Genomic DNA, 17,749 nt, shown 5'->3' on the forward strand with positions numbered 1-17,749 from the left:
CAGGTTGTTTGAAGATTATCTGCAAGCATTACACCACTGACAGGCATGCGGCATGTTCCTCTGATGGTGGAATTATGCCTGAATTTCAACAATCGAAGACGAGATAACAGAACATGATGACTTGCTCAGAGACATCTGATTGCTTTTGACTCAGCTTCACACCATGAGAACACCTTCTCATCCCTCACTGTTGACTCTTCCCCCATACACACTGTCTGCCACCTCTGCTGGACTCTCCCACTGCTCGCTGGCCTCATGGTGATGAAAAGGATCGCACCTCTCTCTCCTACTCCATGGCTCTTCCTTAATGATGCATGACAGGAAGAAAAGTTACAATCAAGAAAATAAAATCCCTTTTGCTAACAACTTATACATGGGCATTTTGCAAAGGCTAAAGGAGATGGAGGATTAACTCCCACAGATCATAATTCTCATGAAGGCAGGAAGGAGCAGAAGGCAAGGGAAGCAGAAGACTGTCCTGGAGGGGGATCAGAAGTTGAGTTGTATCAACGATATTATCACAAGGAGGTTCAGCTGGAAACAGGCAAAAAACACCAAACAGCTTAAGGAATGACAGTCTGATGCATGAAATCGCCTGTCTGAAACCAGCAGGTCACAACTATTATCACTGTCTGTCATCAAAGATCCCAATACTCTCTAAAAAGAATTTGGCCAAGGAGATAAAGCTCTCTGCAGTTTTATCTGTGGCAGCAACAAAGCCCAACGACTCGCCCACATAACATTAATGCCAGATTATTTAACACCAGCTCCTGTCACAACTGTGCCTGTGGTTTTCCCAGCCAGCAATGAGACCACTGAACTGTACCACAACAATTTCCAGTTATGAATGGTCTCTCATTTTCATCAGCTGTTTAGAACTTGAGGCAAATAAAATGAAAGCTAAATTGTTGTGGATAAAAGAATAAATGGTTGAAGAGAAAAGACACAGAAAACCAGAGAGTGCTCAGTGACTCACACTGTAAGTGGAGATGCTCATAGGAAACTAAGGTTCAGACGGCTCAGATCAGTGACTTGAATTCAGCCAAAATCACCCTCAAGCCAGGTTTGGAAATCAGGAAACTGAGCTTCTAATGTCATAGAATCATAGAATGGTTTGAGTTGGAAGGGACCTCAAAGTCCATCCAATTCTACTCCTGCCATAGGCAGGGACACCTCCCACTGGATCCGGTTGCTCCAAGCCCCATCCAGCCTGGCCTTGAACACCTCCAGGGATGGGGCAGCCACCACTGCTCAGGGCAACCTGGGCCAGGGCCTCCCCACCCTCATCGTGAAGAATTTCTTCCTAATGTCTAATCTAAATCTTCCCCCTTTCAATTTAAAGCCATTCTCCCCCGTCCTATCACTACAGGGCCTTATAAAAAGTCCCTCCTCAGCTTTTTTCTAGGCCCCCTTCAAGTACTTCAACCCAACACTAATTCAGCTGAGCAAATGTGAACTCATTTCTCAGAGCTTCCTCTCTTGCTTCGCTGCTGGTGAACAATGAGGAGTTGCTGTTTGTGCTTTCTTTGCTTATTTGAGGGTTTGGGGTTTTTTTGGGTTTTGTTTTTCAATACAATTTCACACCTAAGATGCCACTAAGCAAATAATAATGTTCAGTAATGAATTAACAAGACAGACGGTGGAAGAGATGGAAAGAGAACACCTCCTTCCCAAACTACATCTTCCAACCTAGTCCTTGGACCTCATCCGCCTCCAGTTTCCACAGACACGGGCTGTGCACAGAGAGGCACTAACCTCAATTAACCCAAAATATTTTTTTAGTGCCTTAAAGCTTCGGCAAACGAAGAAAACATGATTTGAAAAAAATACATGCAAGTAATCAGCCAAAAACATCCACACAGTTAAAAATGACAGAGTAAACGAGCTGAGCCAGAGCAGAATCTGCCCCGGTTTAGCATGACTGCGGAGGGCACAGCAAGATTTAGCTGGCGCTGGTGCTGTCAAAAGACAGAGGCGTATAATACTGGTAATACTGATAAAGAACAAAAGCCTGACAAGTGTAATCCTGATACTGGTGTGGCTCCTTTGAGGATTACTCAGCAATTAAAGATTTCTAACAGTTCGTGTTACATTTCAAAAGGCCAGTGCTCCAAATCCCTCAGGAAATCATAAGCCATTTACAGATTCTTCTTGGTTTTCAACCTTTTAGAGAGAGAAAAGCCACGCACATTTAACTGTATTAATGAGATGAACAGCTTAACAAAAAAAATATTTTAAAAGTCTATTATATCTAGAATGTGAAGCGTGATTTGTCCTACAGCAGAGCCGGTGTGCTGCAGCACTGGCAGACGAGGATTCTTTTTCTGCAATTTATCACTCGTGCTGCCCTGACTTAACAGAAAATGTCAGCGCACAAATGTCTTTCTGCACTTGTTTTGCTAATTTGCTCCCCAAATATGACTGGTTATAGTCCTACTGATAAGAAAAGGCATTCTGGGTGTTCAAGAGAAGCAGAACGGACCTTGAATTAATCAAACATTCCCGCAGCTTTCCCATTGAGTAACGCATTTTTGAAAGCCGACTGGTTTGCTGGGAAGACAACCATTTTACAAACTACCCATCATCCTAACTATAAACTACGTAGGTTTTAAAAACATTTTAGGTTCAGCCGACGTCAGTGAGGCCCCTCAGAATTGCCTGGCATTCAGTCATCTGCCAACACCGCAGCCGTTCTTCAAGGAACCCAGTGCAGACTAGGTGCTGACTCGCATAAAGAGCTGATGGCACAGAAGGTTCTATCACGTTCAGGCATGTGAAGGAGCAGGCAGTATACAAATAACTTCTATTCAGCAGAAGATGTTTCTGCAAAATAGTTCTGTTGGGTTCCCCCCCCCTTCTCACCTAAGTGTCCTCCCAAGGGTGCAAAAAAAAGAACACACCCATCCCAACAAACATTGGAGCTGTGATCCTGTGCCCCATCTGGTTTTAAGAAACGCTGAAGAACATAGAACCACAGAATCATAGAATAGTTTGGGTTAGAAGAGACGGTAAAGATCATCCAGTTTCAACCCCGCTGCCATGGGCAGGGACACCTCCCACTGGCTTAGGCTGCCCAAGGCCCATCCAACCTGGCCTGGAACACCTCCAGGGATGGGGCAGCCACAGCTTCCCTGGGCAACCTGGGCCAGGGCCTCACCACTCTCACAGTGAAGAAATCCTTCCTTTTGTCTAGTTTAAAAATCTGCCCAAAGTCTCACCAGCACCGCAAGGGATGACGACAAATGTCAAAGCCTGAGGCAGTTTGCCTAACATCGACAGGCATAACAAAATCTAATTAAAAGGAATCCCCCTTCTCAGACAATGTGTTAATGAGATCGAGATAATACGAGTTAAAACTACAATTTGTGGCAGTTAACCAGCACCAAAACTGAAGCAGAAATATCAAGGAAAAAAAGAAGATTAATATAAGCATTTTAAACAAACAACTCAGTGAAGACACACTGAACGATGAACACAACATCAAATTAAAAGTTTCCCCCCAAAATGGGTCAAACACAACATCAAATTAAAAGTTTCCCCCCAAAATGGGTCAAATCTCTTTGTCAGAACTTGTCAATTGTATTTCAAGGGGTCAACTGTATTTTAAACGCAAGGGAATCATATCACAGATTCATAGCTACCCTTTAAAAACGACTTGGAAAGCCTTCAATCAAGCTTTGCCTGGATTTGACCAGACAGACCAACGGGAGCTGCCCATCACAGCAGCAAACAGCTGGCAGCATCCCTCCAGGAAGGCTCCCAGCGAGCAGGGATCATTTTCCCTGGACAAATCGAACCTCCTCAGTTCCTCAAGTAACTACACAGGGCAAGCAAACTTTAGTTTCCCACCTCTTCCTCTCCCCCGGAACTCACAGACCTCAGAAACAGATGCCACTGAGTCAGTGAAAGGAATAAAACAGTTTGAGCCACGAGTTTAGCCTTGGGAGAGCATGCACAGGCTTGAAAACTACCATCTTGTCCGAGACTCTTCACTGTTCAGAACTTTTCTTCTGAAAGCAGAAATGGCTGATGTTCATCTCTCATGCATATGACACAGAGCACGTGTCCAGTGCTGAAATAAAGGCAATACACAAAAATACATCGACTACAAGATTCTTGTATTGTATTTTGTCAGTGCTTATGACATGGAGCCTCCCGCAGGGGCTTCAGGGAGGAACATGCCACCACTTGTTGACCAGAACACCTATTACCAACACCAACCACTGATTTCATTCCCTGCAAGCACACAGAACTCTCCAACTACTTTACTTTCAGGGAAAACAACCCACAGTAAACTAAAAGTTTCTAGCAGATCCTGAATAAGGGGATAAACAGATCTTTCTAAAATGAAAAATGTCCTTTCCCAAATGCCCTCTGCAAGACGGTTACATTAATCTTGGCAATCTTTAGGAATCCTCCCCCATGTTTTCGAAAGGCAGCCAGAGCAGGGAGATGTGTTCAGCAAATGGCACTGTGAGTCAGTGGGGCTGGGAGCTGCGGGTGTGGGGAGGAAGGAGGGGATGACGTCCATGGAGTCACAGAAGTCTTCAAAATGATTCATGTCATAACATGGATCCAGAAAAGCGACTTATGGTTTTGACATAAACTATATGGGTATTTCTGCGTCCGTGCCCAGGGACTCACAGCAGACATGGCACCGTTACAGCAAACAAATCCTGGTCCATCCACCAAATCACAGACTCAGAGAATCATAGAATCACCAGGTTAGAAAAGATCTCTTGGCTCATTGAGTCCAACCATTCCTATCTGCCACTAAACCATGTCCCTGAGCACCTCATCTACGCGTCTTTTAAACACCTCCAGGGATGGTGACTCCACCACCTTCCTGGGCAGCCTCTGCCAGGGCCGAATGACCCTTTCTGTGAAAAATTTTTTCTTGATGTCCAGTCTGACCCTCCCCTGGGGCAGCTTGAGGCCATTCCCCCTTGTCCTGTCCTCTGTCACTTGGGAGAAGAGGCCAGAACTCACCTCTCTACAACCTCCTTTCAGGCAGTTGTAGAGAGCAATAAGGTCTCCCCTCAGCCTCCTCTTCTCCAGGCTAAACAACACCATTTTTCTCAGCTGCTCCTCGTAAGACTTGTTCTCCAGCCCCCTCACCAGCTTCATTGCTCTTCTCTGGACACACTCCAGAGCCTCAACATCCTTCTTGCAGCAAAGGGCCCAGAACTGAACACAGGATTCAAGGTGCGGTCTCACCGGTGCCGAGTGCAGGGGCAGAATCAACTCCCTGATGCCGTTGGCCTTCTTGGCCACCTGGGCACACTGCTGGCTCATGTTCAGTCAATCAACACCCCCAGGTCCTTCTCCTCCGTGCAGCTTTCCAGCCACTCTTCCCCCAGCCTGTAGCTGCCCAGGGTTGTTGTGCCCCAAGTGCAGGATCCGGCATTTGGCCTTGTTAAACCTCCTGCCATTGGTCTCAGCCCATCAGTCCAGCCTGTTCAGATCCCTTTGCAGAGCCTCCCTACCCTCCAGCAGATCAACGCTTCCTTCCTCTCTCCTCACCAGATAAAACAGTTCAGCCAGCATGAAACATTATGCCAAACCAGCACTACTGCTCGCACAGGGGGGTACAGTTCAGACCGTATGCTCCGCTGCCACTCAGAACAGCTTCCAGAGACCACGACAGCTCTGGTGTTCCAACATGGGGACTCTGCAAATGTCCAGAAGCTGCAGATCACCGATGGTGAAAGAAAGCAGGGCAATGTGTCAAACCTGACAAGCCCTTACTCACACACTACCAGGCCTCACGCATGATTAAGTCACAGAAGATCTCAGCTTTCATTCACGTCAAGCCAGGTCCTTTTACCTCTAATGAGGGACCCCAAACAGCCCAAAAAAAGAAAAAGCAAATAAATAAAAGTTGTGAGGGTGCCTAGCACAGCCAGGAAAAGACCTGCTTCTCCAAATACAGACCTATGTTTAGATTTCAGCTCAGAAAGCTGAAGACAGCCTGAACTTGCAGAACTTCAGAAACCTTCTAATTTTAAATGTAAATCTCAAACAAGCCATGCACGTTTGTGACGCAGGACTCCCACTGCAGTTATTCAACTAGTTCTGAGAAAGAGAAAATTATCACAAGAGAGAAATGAAACATGGATAAATACTAAAATTTTGAAATCAAAAGTTGCTTGAACGCTTTTTAATAACTACACATTCCCTGAACAACTTGATGGAGCTTTAAAGTGAGCTCTGCTAACTCGGAAGAGATTGGACTCAACCCCAGCCAAACCAAATTGTTTTATGATAATAAATTTGTTCAAATCACCATTTAGTGCACATTCCTGCAATTCTTCCTGGACTATTCAAGCAGACTGCGCTCCTCTCAATGGGAAAAGAGGTAACGCAAATCACAAAAGAGCTTCACGTAGGGCTTTTTGGTTGTGACTTTTTTAATCCTTCATTTTAAACCAAGTCTAATAATCCTATTCATGTATAATATTATTGTATAAATTTCCCAGGTAAAAGGGATTTTCCATCTTTTCAACTTGTGAAAACCCTTAACTGAGATGAACAATTTATCAGAACAAGATGTTTGTTCAGTGTGGAGTCAATATCAACTTCTCAGTCGAACAACTCATTTTTGGAACTGGCTCTTACCACTCCAATTAAGTCTCCTCGTCCATATTCACCCGTCAGGTGCTTCTTCCCATCATCCATGCGTATGACGGAGCGAAGTCGGCCGTTCAACACAATGTACGTGCAGTCTGACTTGTCACCCTGCCTGCAGAAACAATCATCAATAACGAGGATGAATGAAGCACCTCTGCGCAGCAAACACCTCTGGAGTCTTTTAGTGAACTGATCATCCTTCCCTACCTGGTTTAGGGGACAGAAAATGTTTAACCAACACAAGAAAGTGCACAGGCATCTGTTAAAAGGTGACTTGGAAACAGATGCAATGTTTAAACATACAAGCTTTGCACAAGTGTCAGCTCTGGAAGCCAGTGACTGGGATGTGGGTGGTCTCTAGGGGAGACACCAGGCTACTGGTTACAGCAGAGCTTGTTGTCCTTGCAAGGTCAATATGGATGCGTTATGGAATTCCACAGGTCAAAGAGAACAACGCCTACATGGCTCAGAATTTGGATTCCTCGTCGTGCACACATTTTACCCTATCAGGAAGCTTTTGCCATATCTAGTTTGTGTGATGAAGAGCGCAGACCTGCAGCATGACCTAGTCCACAGACGAGATGCCACACTTCTGGTAGTGGAGTTACAACTGATGCAAGGAATTCCAGGAGATTTTAACACAATATCAACAGTTACAACTGCTTTGATGCACAAAGTAATCAAAACCTTCCATTGGCATCAGTGCTGCAGGTATAGTAATAAAAATTAAAATTACAATTATATAGAACACATATTAAACTAGAACTTTATTCTCCCATCCGTGTAGCAACCATATAATGGCTCAAACGCATCCTAGTACAAAAATCCATAAAACTAAGCATTCAGAGGGATAATTTTTGCTTTGTAAACATAAAATGCAGTGCCTATTCTCAGTTTACTACTGAATATGCCTAACTGAATCACCTTGGAGTTTGTTGCTACTTTAAGAATCCTGAGCAATAGACACTCGTGCCCTTAACGATGCACTAAGTACCACCAGAACATATAACTGGCTAAGTCTTAATCAATTATGTCGCTTTAAAAGCTTGCAGAGACATCATAAATGATGAAGAATAGTATGAAACAATTTTAAGGACACCTGGAGACAAGAGACTGAAGCCATGCTGAAGAAAATAATCTCACAATAGGCAAACAAAGAAACCTGATGGTATGGTTGATGACTTTAGTCCAAAGAGTTTCTTATTCTTTATTTCACTAAGGGAGCACAGCTCCTGAACTATTTAAACTGAAATATTCAGCAGACAGCATTCAGCTTTGTCCCCACCTCACCTGTAAACAGCTCGGCCAGCCTCAACCTCCATCCAGTCCAGGGCAAAGTCAATTTGCCTAACGAACGGGGACATTCTCTTCACCACAGTGTGGGCCACACCGAGAACTACGCTTGGCTGCTCCCGCATGATCCTAGAAGGAAAAACAAAAACGTGTTATTGATGTACTTCCCCAAAGCAGGAATGGATACGCACAGGATAACACCCCAAAGCGGCTGTGGCCAACACAGCTGGGCAGCTACACAGGCTCTAATTCCAGATATGACATTCCCACATACACATCCCACTGTCGCCACATCCATGCTGTACCAGGGATAATTTGACAACATATGGGACTGCAGCCTTTCAAATAGCCCAAATTAACCACTTAAAGCTGATGCTGTCCTAGCGGGAGCAGGGCCATGCCAGTAGGATGCTGGATAGTCCTGCCATCTGGCTTAAATCCCATTTTTAAGTGAGCAGGGGGATGGATGGGAGGCAGAGTAGATCCTGTTTATGAGCTACCCTCCCAGCCTGCCCTGCACCGCAGTCTCTGATAGCGCAGGAAAATGTTCACAGTGTCCAGAAGATTATCCCTTCCTGTCTCTCGCACATGCACATATGCTCACAGTTTCGCCTCGATTCTATATCGGGCCAGAACCTTATTTTTCATAAAGCCTGATGCTCTTAAAAATGAAAGATCTGCTCTGTATTTCAAATGTTCCTTTTCTCTGTTGCAAAGACCACAAAGAACTGAAACATCTTCTCATAAAGCTTCTGATCTTTAACACTGAATCTTCTGAGTGATGCTTCAAAGTCTCCAGCAATAAAGATCCCATGTAATTCAATACTTTTCTCAAACTGAGAAGCTTTGGGAATGTTCTGCCAGGGATAACTGCAAATTCGACACCGACTGTGAGGCCCGAGGGAAATTGCTCTCACAGACACCTGATGACTGCTCAGCAATGCCTTTTAGACTAAATATCACTGCATCCCGTCACTCTGCAAGTAACTTTTATTGAGGCGCCACTGCACCGCAGCGAACTGACCACGCACGTCTGCAGATGGCGTACCTGGTAGGACATCTTATCCCTCCTGTTCCTGCGCAGCGTCAAGAGCAATTAACGGCAGACTACTAAAAATCAGTTATTGTACAAGAGGCAGCACGACTCAGGAAGAAGCAGGTAAGTGTGTGCAGAGCTGGTACGTGAGGTGCACGCAGAGAGAGGTGGGGGAGCTGCATTAAAGCCACAAACGGGCAGAAACAACAGAGAAAATGAGAACTACTTGGTCTGTTTTCTGCACCGATGTTACCTCTACAACAAAGGTACCAGCCTGCCACAAGACAATCTACTCCGTGTGTTCGTGGGACTTCTCGCTAAGCACAAATCATGTGAGCTTCGTATCAAATCTCCCACCCTAAAAAATGGAAAGGAGAAGAGGAAGGCAACTTCCTCTTTTAGCCTGGAAAAGAGGAGGCTGAGGGGAGACCTTATCACTGTTTACAACTCCCTGAAAGGAGGCTGTAGAAAGATGGGTGTTGGTCTCTTTGCCCAAGTGATAGGACAAGAGCGAATAGCCTCACACTGCATCAGAGGAGGTGCAGATTGGACATCCGGAAAAATTTCTTCACCAAAAGGGTTCTCAAGCACTGGCAGAGGCTGCCCAGGGAGGTGGCGGAGTCCCCATCCCTGGAGATATTTAAAAGACGGGCTGACAAAGTGTTTAGGGATATGGTTTAGTAGTGGACAGGTATGGTTGGACTTGATGATCTCAAAGGTCTTTTCCAATCTAGGGATTCTATGATTCTAAGGCATGGAAGGAGCACAGTCATCCCTGCCAGTCTTTGCTCCTAACCTGAAATGTGGTTCCTTGTGGATTGTTGTAACCTGGCAGAAATCAAAGAAAGCCTGAGTACAGATTCATAATCCTAGAATATGATCAAAGGCAAACTCAACAGGAGCTCTTCACTGCCCAGATACAGCACAGAAACTGCCCTCAGGTTCCTAAATCATCCACTCTCTCCTCCGTTAGTCCTACAGCTGCAGCAGGAGACTCAGAGCTGACAGTGACTGTGGGTGAAGCACAGCACACAGGACAGTGTAAGAAGCTTTCGTGTTTATCATGAACTCTCTCTCCTTACCCAAAGCCTCAAATTACTTCTTTTTGCAGTAATGAAATTTATAATTTCTTCAGCTGAAATCCCTGGCTGCGAAGCTGAGGAGATTCGTAGGCATGTATCCCTATTCCACACCGAGCGCCTCACACTCATGCCTCTGCACTCATATATGCTACCCAGTAAATTAAACCGAACACAAGCACTGTTACATTTAGCACTGTTTGAAATCCAGCCCCCAAAAACAAGATTACAAAGACAAAGCAGGACAGCTTTCCTCTTTCTCAAGCCTTGAAGTTTCCATGCCCCTCCATCTCCAAACTCCAGATGCCTACAGACCACCCTGGTTTAGCTAAGCCCTTACTACACACAGAAACAACACTCTGTCTTACAGAGCACCACGCCAGCCCAGCTCACAGCAAAGGACGGAGGTGCTGGAAGAAGCACCCCTGGATAAGCACTAATGGACAAGCCCAAATCCTCACCACACACAACCAACCAGCCCTATCCCCCTTCTCAGCTGCTCACAAAGTTACACAAATGCCCTGACAACTCCTGAACCATTTCACTGACTGGTCTCACTCTGCTTGCTTATTCAACCATCAAAAGTCTCCTCCCACGCAGGCTGTCTGCTGTGATCCATAAAAACCATTTACTCCTGTTCCTCCCTCAGATCTTAATGCTTAATGCATTCAAAATGTAAACTACTAACACGCTGCTTTTATTCCCATCTGGAGCTCTGTTATTTCACTCTGTGCTATAGCTTCTACAAGAGCGTGAGCATGGAAGGGAAAAGCCCACCTTTGTGCACTAGAAGAGAAAAGCAGGGTTTTTTTCTAAAGCATCAGGCAGGTTTCCTTCCTTCACTTGGGCATTTTCACCTTTGCTCTGCTGCTTGGCACGTGCCTGGCACTAGGAAAATTAAAAGCTAAAGCTCTGCGTTTCTGAAACCTGTTCCTGGAGAGATCTTCAGGATTCTTTATTAGAAAGCCCACCAAATATAGCTATGAAAAGGCTAAACCAGTGCCTGTGAAAACCTGGGACCTAGGCAGATATTGTGGTAGATATGGATGCAATTTCATATGGATGCAATATTCAGCTTGGCTGGCAATAGGAAATAAAAATCAAATCATTCCTGCTAATCTGGCAGGCGCACATGATGAAGACGCCAAACTGTGAAATATCCTGAAGCAGAAAACATGACAGAGCCCCTAGAACTGCAGAACCTGAACATATTCCCTTAAGAAAGCCTGCTGACAGCTTGATTACAGCGTTCGTCAGGAGACACCAACAGTTGCAGCGTAGGCACTGCACACTTAGTATAGTGGCCCAGCAAAACAGCAAAGCATTTAAGGAATGCACCATGTAATAAGCTCATGGCACCGCTGTACTTCAACTCCACAGTTACTGATAGTTATTAGCTATGGTTGGCTCATGCCTCAAAGTTTTAGTGAAAAGCATTTAATCTCTTGTCCAACATCCAACGTGCAATTCTAAACCCTGGGCTACTGCTATTGCTGTGTTATTTGCTTAATGGTAACTATCAACCACGTTCTTTCTGCTCTCAGTAATTAGTAAGAAAAAAATACATACGATGTTCCAGGGCAGCTCAAAGATAAAGAGTAATATATTTGGCAAGAAAGGAAGAAAGGAATTTTGCAGAATAATGGATGTTCTTGTCAAATTTCTTCTGGTCAGGTAGATAAGAGCTAAAAAACCCTCATTCCATGTCCTCACATAGGACCATGAGCACAGAATTTGGCATTAGAAGTGGAAAATAAAACTTACTTAGAATCGCAGAATCACATGATAGTTTGGGATGGAAGGGACCTTAAAGACCACTCAGTTCCAACCCCCTGCCATGGGCAGGGACACCTCCCACTGGATCAGGCTGCCCAAGGCCCATCCAACCTGGAACACCTCCAGGGATAGGGCAACCACAGCATCCCTGGGCAACCTGTGTCAGTGCTTCACCACTCTCATGGTGAAGAAATTCCTCCTTATGTCCAGTCTAAATCTGCCCTCTCCAGTTTATACCCATTGTCCCTCATCCTATCACCACAAGCCTTTGTGAACAGCCCCTCCCCAGCTTTCTTGAAGCCCCTTCAGGTCCTTGTAATTTTATCAATAAGTTTGTCTTTCTCAGAAAGTTCAAACCAAAAATGAACAAACATGAAAAAAACACTTTGCAAACACTTTCTACAATGACACTTTTAAATACAGGAACAGGACTTGGAGGTGATGGAAAGCTTGGTTTCAGGAGAAATTCTGAAGGTAAAATGCTGAAAGATCAAATTGCTCATAAAATGTGGAGAACCAGCAATGGACTATTTGAAGGAGAAAAAGGTTTTGAAAGGTCCTCAAACCAACAAAGAAGTAATCAGCAATGGGTCTGAGATCAATGGGTTAATGGAAGCAAAAAGGTGAGTTGGAATAAGCAAGAAACAACCCAATTTTTAAGCTCAAACAAATAAGAGTTAATCCAGAACTGAGTATCCAAACAAAAACCAGAAAAGGAAAAGGTGGGATCTGACCAGTCAGCTGAGATGACATAGTGAAATTTATAGTCAGAAACAAGTAGGGACACAACAGCAGAAGAAAGAAAGAAAAAACAAGAGCTTAGAAGAAACAGATCTGCCACTGTCCGGAATGGCACAAGTGGGGAGCATCGATCAGCAATTAGGGCAGAGAGCTGACATTCACCGTACAGAGCTGGGACAGCAGAGCTATCAACCAAGCACCGCGCTGAGAAAAGGGGGGGTCAGCTTCATCGCACACAGCCTTTTGCCCGAGAGGGGAACAGGAAAACCACAGAGTAAGAGCCTTGCAGTAGAGTTGATTAGAGATAGAAACAATTGGAGTGATTTAAGAGCACAGAGAGACACACAACACAACAGTGCCCTAAAAACCACAACCTCAGAGTCCTGCACATAACATCAGGTTGATGGCACAATCAAACAGAACCTGAAAAAGTAGTTCAGTAAAGGCAACAGAGATATTTGACACAAATTATGAGTGGGAGCTAAGTTAGTCTTAACAACCGGATCATAGAATAAATCAAGAGCACATCAAATCTATATCTATATCTATATCTATATCTATATCTATATCTATATCTATATCTATATCTATATCTATCAGTCTTGGACAATGAGACTAACCACACCCACCATAATGGGTTGGGGCATGTGTTTTTTGATTAAGAAATACCTATATCCCCCTCTAAGCATGAAGTCACAACTCATGTACTACTCCCATCATCAAGCAAGGAACCTATCCTGCAGAGGGCTCTTTGCCCTGTTCTGTAAGGGAGCACTGAAAACAAAGCTACACCAAGACCAATCATTCAAAGCACATCCAGCAGCCTGGGCAGAGGTTGGAAACAGATCTAGAGTGGTTCTCCAGCAAAAAGGAATAATGAATCAAAGAGAAAGGGCTTGGCAAAGTAGCACCTAACCTAGCACAGTGCAGGCTCTGGCCAGACATTGTCCCAGCCAAAACGAGCACCAGAGGGGCACAACTGACACAAGGGGATCCCACCATACAAGGATGATTTGAGGGCTGGGGCACCTCCCAGAGGAGGACAGGCTGAGACTTTGGCTTGTTCAGCCTGGGGGAGAGAATGGTCCAGGAAGACCTTAGAGCAGCTTCCAGTACTGAAAGGGGCTCTGGGAACAGCTGAGAAGGGGCTTTTGATCAGGGAGAGCAGGAATAGGATGAGGGGGAACAGCTTGAAGCTGCTGGATGGCAGGTTGAGATGAGATTTAGGAAGAACTATTTTGCTGTAAGGGTGTTGAGGCACTGGCACAGACTGCCCAAAGAAGCTGGGGATGCCCTGATCCTAGAGGTTTTCAAGGCCAGGTCAGAAGGGGCTTTGAGGAACCGTATCCCACGGAAGGTGACCCAGCCCATGGCAGGGGGGTTGGAATTTTATGATCTTTAATGGTCCCTCCAAAGTGGACCATTCCGTGATTGTATGTATACCCCTGACCACACACTGTGACATCAGAGCCTTCGCTGCTTATATTGCAGCACGCAGCCTCTCCCAGACAGCTCGAGCCTTCCCTCCAGCTCAGCGTGTCGGCGAGGCTGGGAGTGCGGAGCGAGCCTTTAGCTCTTTGCTGGGCTTGTGCCCTGCAAACTGGTAGCTGCAGCTCTCGGTGCTGCCCACGGAGCCGCTGCAGATTCTTCCCCAGCCGTGCTGGGTTCAGGCAGCCGGGGCAGCCAGGAGGAGCGCCGGCCGCAGCAGAGGTGAGCATCGCTTGTTCTCCTTGGGCTTTATTCTCCTCTCTCTTTCTTCCTTGTTGAGTTCTATTTCTTATTATTATTTGAGATAAGAAAACGTGAATCTCTAGGGAAATTTTGACTGCAGTGAACGTGAAATTGTGGAGTTCAAGACCCTTAGGATGGCAAGGAGTACACCCAGCAAAAACACTACTACTAAAATGGGCTCCAAGAAAGCTGGGGAGAGGCTCTTGATCAAGGAGTGCAGGGATAGGACGAGGGGGAACAGTTTCAATCTGAAAGAGGGGAGACTGAGAGCAGATCTTAGGAAGAAATGTTTTGCTGTGAGCGTGCGGAGACATGGCCTAGGTTGCCCAGAGCAGTGGTGTGTGCCCCATCCCTGGGGGTGTTCAAGGCCAGGCTGGATGGGGCTGTGAGCAGCTGAATCCAGCGGGAGGTGTCCCTGCCCCTGGCAAGATCGGTTAGAAATACATGGCTTTAAAGTTCCTTCCAACCAAAACGATTCCATGGTTCCATGAAGATCCCCGAACCACGCACTGTGACATCAGAGCCCTTGCTGCTTATATTGCAGCACGCAGCCTCTCCCAGACGGCTCGAGCCTTCACTCCAGCTGAGTGTGTCGGCGAGGCTGGGAGTGTGGAGTGAGCCTTTAGCTCGGTGCTGGGCTTGTGCCCTGCAAACTGCTAGCTGTAGCTCTCGGTGCCGCCTGCAGAGCCGCTGCAGGTTCTTCCCCGGCTGTGCTGGGTTCAGGCAGCCGGGGCAGCCAGGAGGAGCACTAGCTGCAGCAGAGGTGAGCTGTGTGGGGAATCTTTCCCCTGGGACGTAGGCCCATCACTTGTTTTCTTTGGGTGTTGTTCTCCTCTCTCTTTATTCTTTGTTAAGTTTTAGTTCTTATTCTTTCTCGACATAAGAAAATTACAAGCTGCTCTGCTCTGGTGAGACCTCACCTGGAGCCCAGAGCTCAGTTCTGGAGCCCTCAGCACAGAGAGGACATAGAGCTCTTGTAGCAAATCCAGAAGAGGCCACAAGGATGAGTTGAGGGCTGGGGCACCTCCCAGAGGAGGACAGGCTGAGAGTTTGGCTTGTTCAGACTGGAGGAGAGAATGGTCCAGGAAGACCTTAGAGCAGCTTCCAGTACTGAAAGGGGCTCTGGGAACAGCTGAGAAGGGGCTTTTGATCAGGGAGAGCAGGAATAGGATGAGGGGGAACAGCTTGAAGCTGCTGGATGGCAGGTTGAGATGAGATTTAGGAAGAACTATTTTGCTGTGAGGCTGTTGAGGCACTGGCATAGACGACCCAAAGAAGCTGGGGATGGCCTGATCCTAGAGGTTTTCAAGGCCAGATCAGAAGGGGCTTTGAGGAACCATATCCCACAGAAGGTGACCCAGCCCATGGCAGGGGGGTTGGAATCGGATGATCTTTAATGTTCCTTCCAAAGTGGACCATTCCATGATTGTATGTATACCCCTGAGCCACACACCATGGTATCCCTGACCACGCACTGTGACATCACAGCCCTCGCTGCTTATATTGCAGCACGCAGCCTCTCCCAGACGGCTCGAGCCTTCACTCCAGCTCAGCGTGTCGGCGAGGCTGGGAGTGTGGAGCGAGCCTTTAGCTCGGTGCTGGGCTTGTGCCCTTCCAAGTGGTATCTGCAGCTCTCGGTGCCGCCCGTGGAGCCGCTGCAGGTTCTTCCCCGGCCGTGCTGGGTTCAGGCAGCCGGGGCAGCCAGGAGGAGCACTAGCTGCAGCAGAGGTGAGCTGTGCAGGGAACCTTCCCCCCAGCGACCTGGGCATGTTTCCTTTGGGATGGATCTGGGCTTCCCTTCCAACCCTCCCTGCGCCAGCCCCTGACCAGGGCCTCTCTTCCTCTTCCAGCGGGACCCCCGCCGCTGCAGCGTCACACAGGACGAGGAGTCCATACCCATAAACTCTCCAAGACCAGCGCAGCACCTGTTGAGCATGGCCATGGAGGGGCTCTGCCCAATCTGCGTCTACACATGTGACAATGTCGCCTGGACCGTGCCATGCCATCACCGCTTCTGTCTGAGGTGCATCCGGTCCTGGGCAGAGAGCAGGCCCCAGTGCCCCGTCTGCCACAGGAGGGTGACGGCCATCCGGCACTCACTACACGGGGAGCACTTTGAAGAGTTCCCTGTCACAAACCCTGCGGCAGCATTGGGCAGCGCCCAAGACGAAGGACACGGAGGAGCAGAGGCACCACCAACACCCAGTGGACCCCAACGCCGGAGTCGGGATCCAGACTTTGTGGGCGGCCTTCCTGCCTCGACCTGGGGGCATCTCTTCCGGCAGTACCCAGGTCTCCTTCGTCACCTGCGGCCCTGGCTGCACCGTGAGCTGGGGCGCATCTTTGAGGCAGATCCTAATCAGGCAGTCGGGCTGCAGGAGATGATCCTGAGCATCCTGCCCGTGCTGGGTCTCCACGAAGAGCGCCTGGAGGAGGAGCTGAACAACGACCTGGGCAGCCACACCACAGCATTTGTACGAGGACTGATTGACTTTACAGTGAAAGAGTGCATGAGGGAAGCCTGCCACCTCCTGCACCACGGCACACCCCGTTATGCTGAGGGCTTGGAGGACAGCCCCGGGCACGTCATCTCCGCATCCTTCACGAGGTGGCGCGATCGCAGCCCTGTGGCCAGAACAACCTGGGCTGCCCACCAGGAGAGACGGCTCGGCAATCTGGTAGCCAGAAACAGATGCAGTGGCTTCCAAGAGCAAGGCAGGTCCGGCTTTGTAACCAGCACCACGTGGACTGTCTACCGACGGGAGTGGGAGCACAGCCCCACGGCCACCACCAGCCCCTCTGGTTCTCAGCATCAACGGGAGCGCAGCCCCATGGCCACCACCAGCCCCTCGGCCACCACCAGCCCCTCTGGTTCTCAGCATCAACGGGAGCGCAGCCCCACGGCCACCACCAGCCCCTCTGGTTCTCAGCATCAACGGGAGCGCAGCCCCACGGCCACCACCAGCCCCTCTGGTTCTCAGCATCAACGGGAGCGCAGCCCCACGGCCACCACCAGCCCCTCTGGTTCTCAGCATCAACGGGAGCGCAGCCCCATGGCCACCACCAGCCCCTCTGCTCCCCAACGCCAAGAGGACCGCAGTCCTGTGCCCAGCTCCAGCGCCGCTGCCTCCCGCAGCCCTGCCCCACAACCAGCCCTCTCCAGAAGCGCTGACCCAGTGGAGGAAGAAGAACTGCCTGTCATCTCAGTCACTGACTTGTGGGGGTGTCCCGACTGTCCCCCCTCCAACCTCAATCCCATCCCAGGCTTGTACCAAGACCGGCACGCGATGCCGTGGGCTGCTGGCGGTGGGGACTGTGCTTGGGGCCAGGCTCGGGCTTTTCGTCTCCAGGGCCCCGCTGACCCCTGAAGAAGGTGGCCAGTACTCCCGGGACTCTTCCTCACACACCAGGAAGCCACCCCGCCACCGATGCTGGAAGGCGGCCCCGGCAGCTGGCAAAAGAA

The 17,749-nt window shown here is 48.0% G+C and overlaps 1 protein-coding gene across 1 annotated transcript in view; it reads right to left on the minus strand.

Moving 5' to 3' along the window:
* Nucleotides 1-17,749, minus strand: part of PNPLA7 (patatin like phospholipase domain containing 7) — a 136,086-nt gene that overhangs the window by 85,097 nt on the left and 33,240 nt on the right. Inside the window, exons 18-19 of the mRNA XM_054083893.1 lie at nucleotides 7,921-8,052; nucleotides 6,619-6,742 (exon numbers count right to left, since the gene is read on the minus strand). Of these exons, the coding sequence (XP_053939868.1) occupies nucleotides 6,619-6,742; nucleotides 7,921-8,052 (256 nt within the window). The remainder of the gene's footprint in view (nucleotides 1-6,618; nucleotides 6,743-7,920; nucleotides 8,053-17,749) is intronic.

Source organism: Cuculus canorus, chromosome 19 (genome assembly GCF_017976375.1).
Source record: "Cuculus canorus isolate bCucCan1 chromosome 19, bCucCan1.pri, whole genome shotgun sequence".
Classification (NCBI taxonomy): domain Eukaryota; kingdom Metazoa; phylum Chordata; class Aves; order Cuculiformes; family Cuculidae; genus Cuculus; species Cuculus canorus.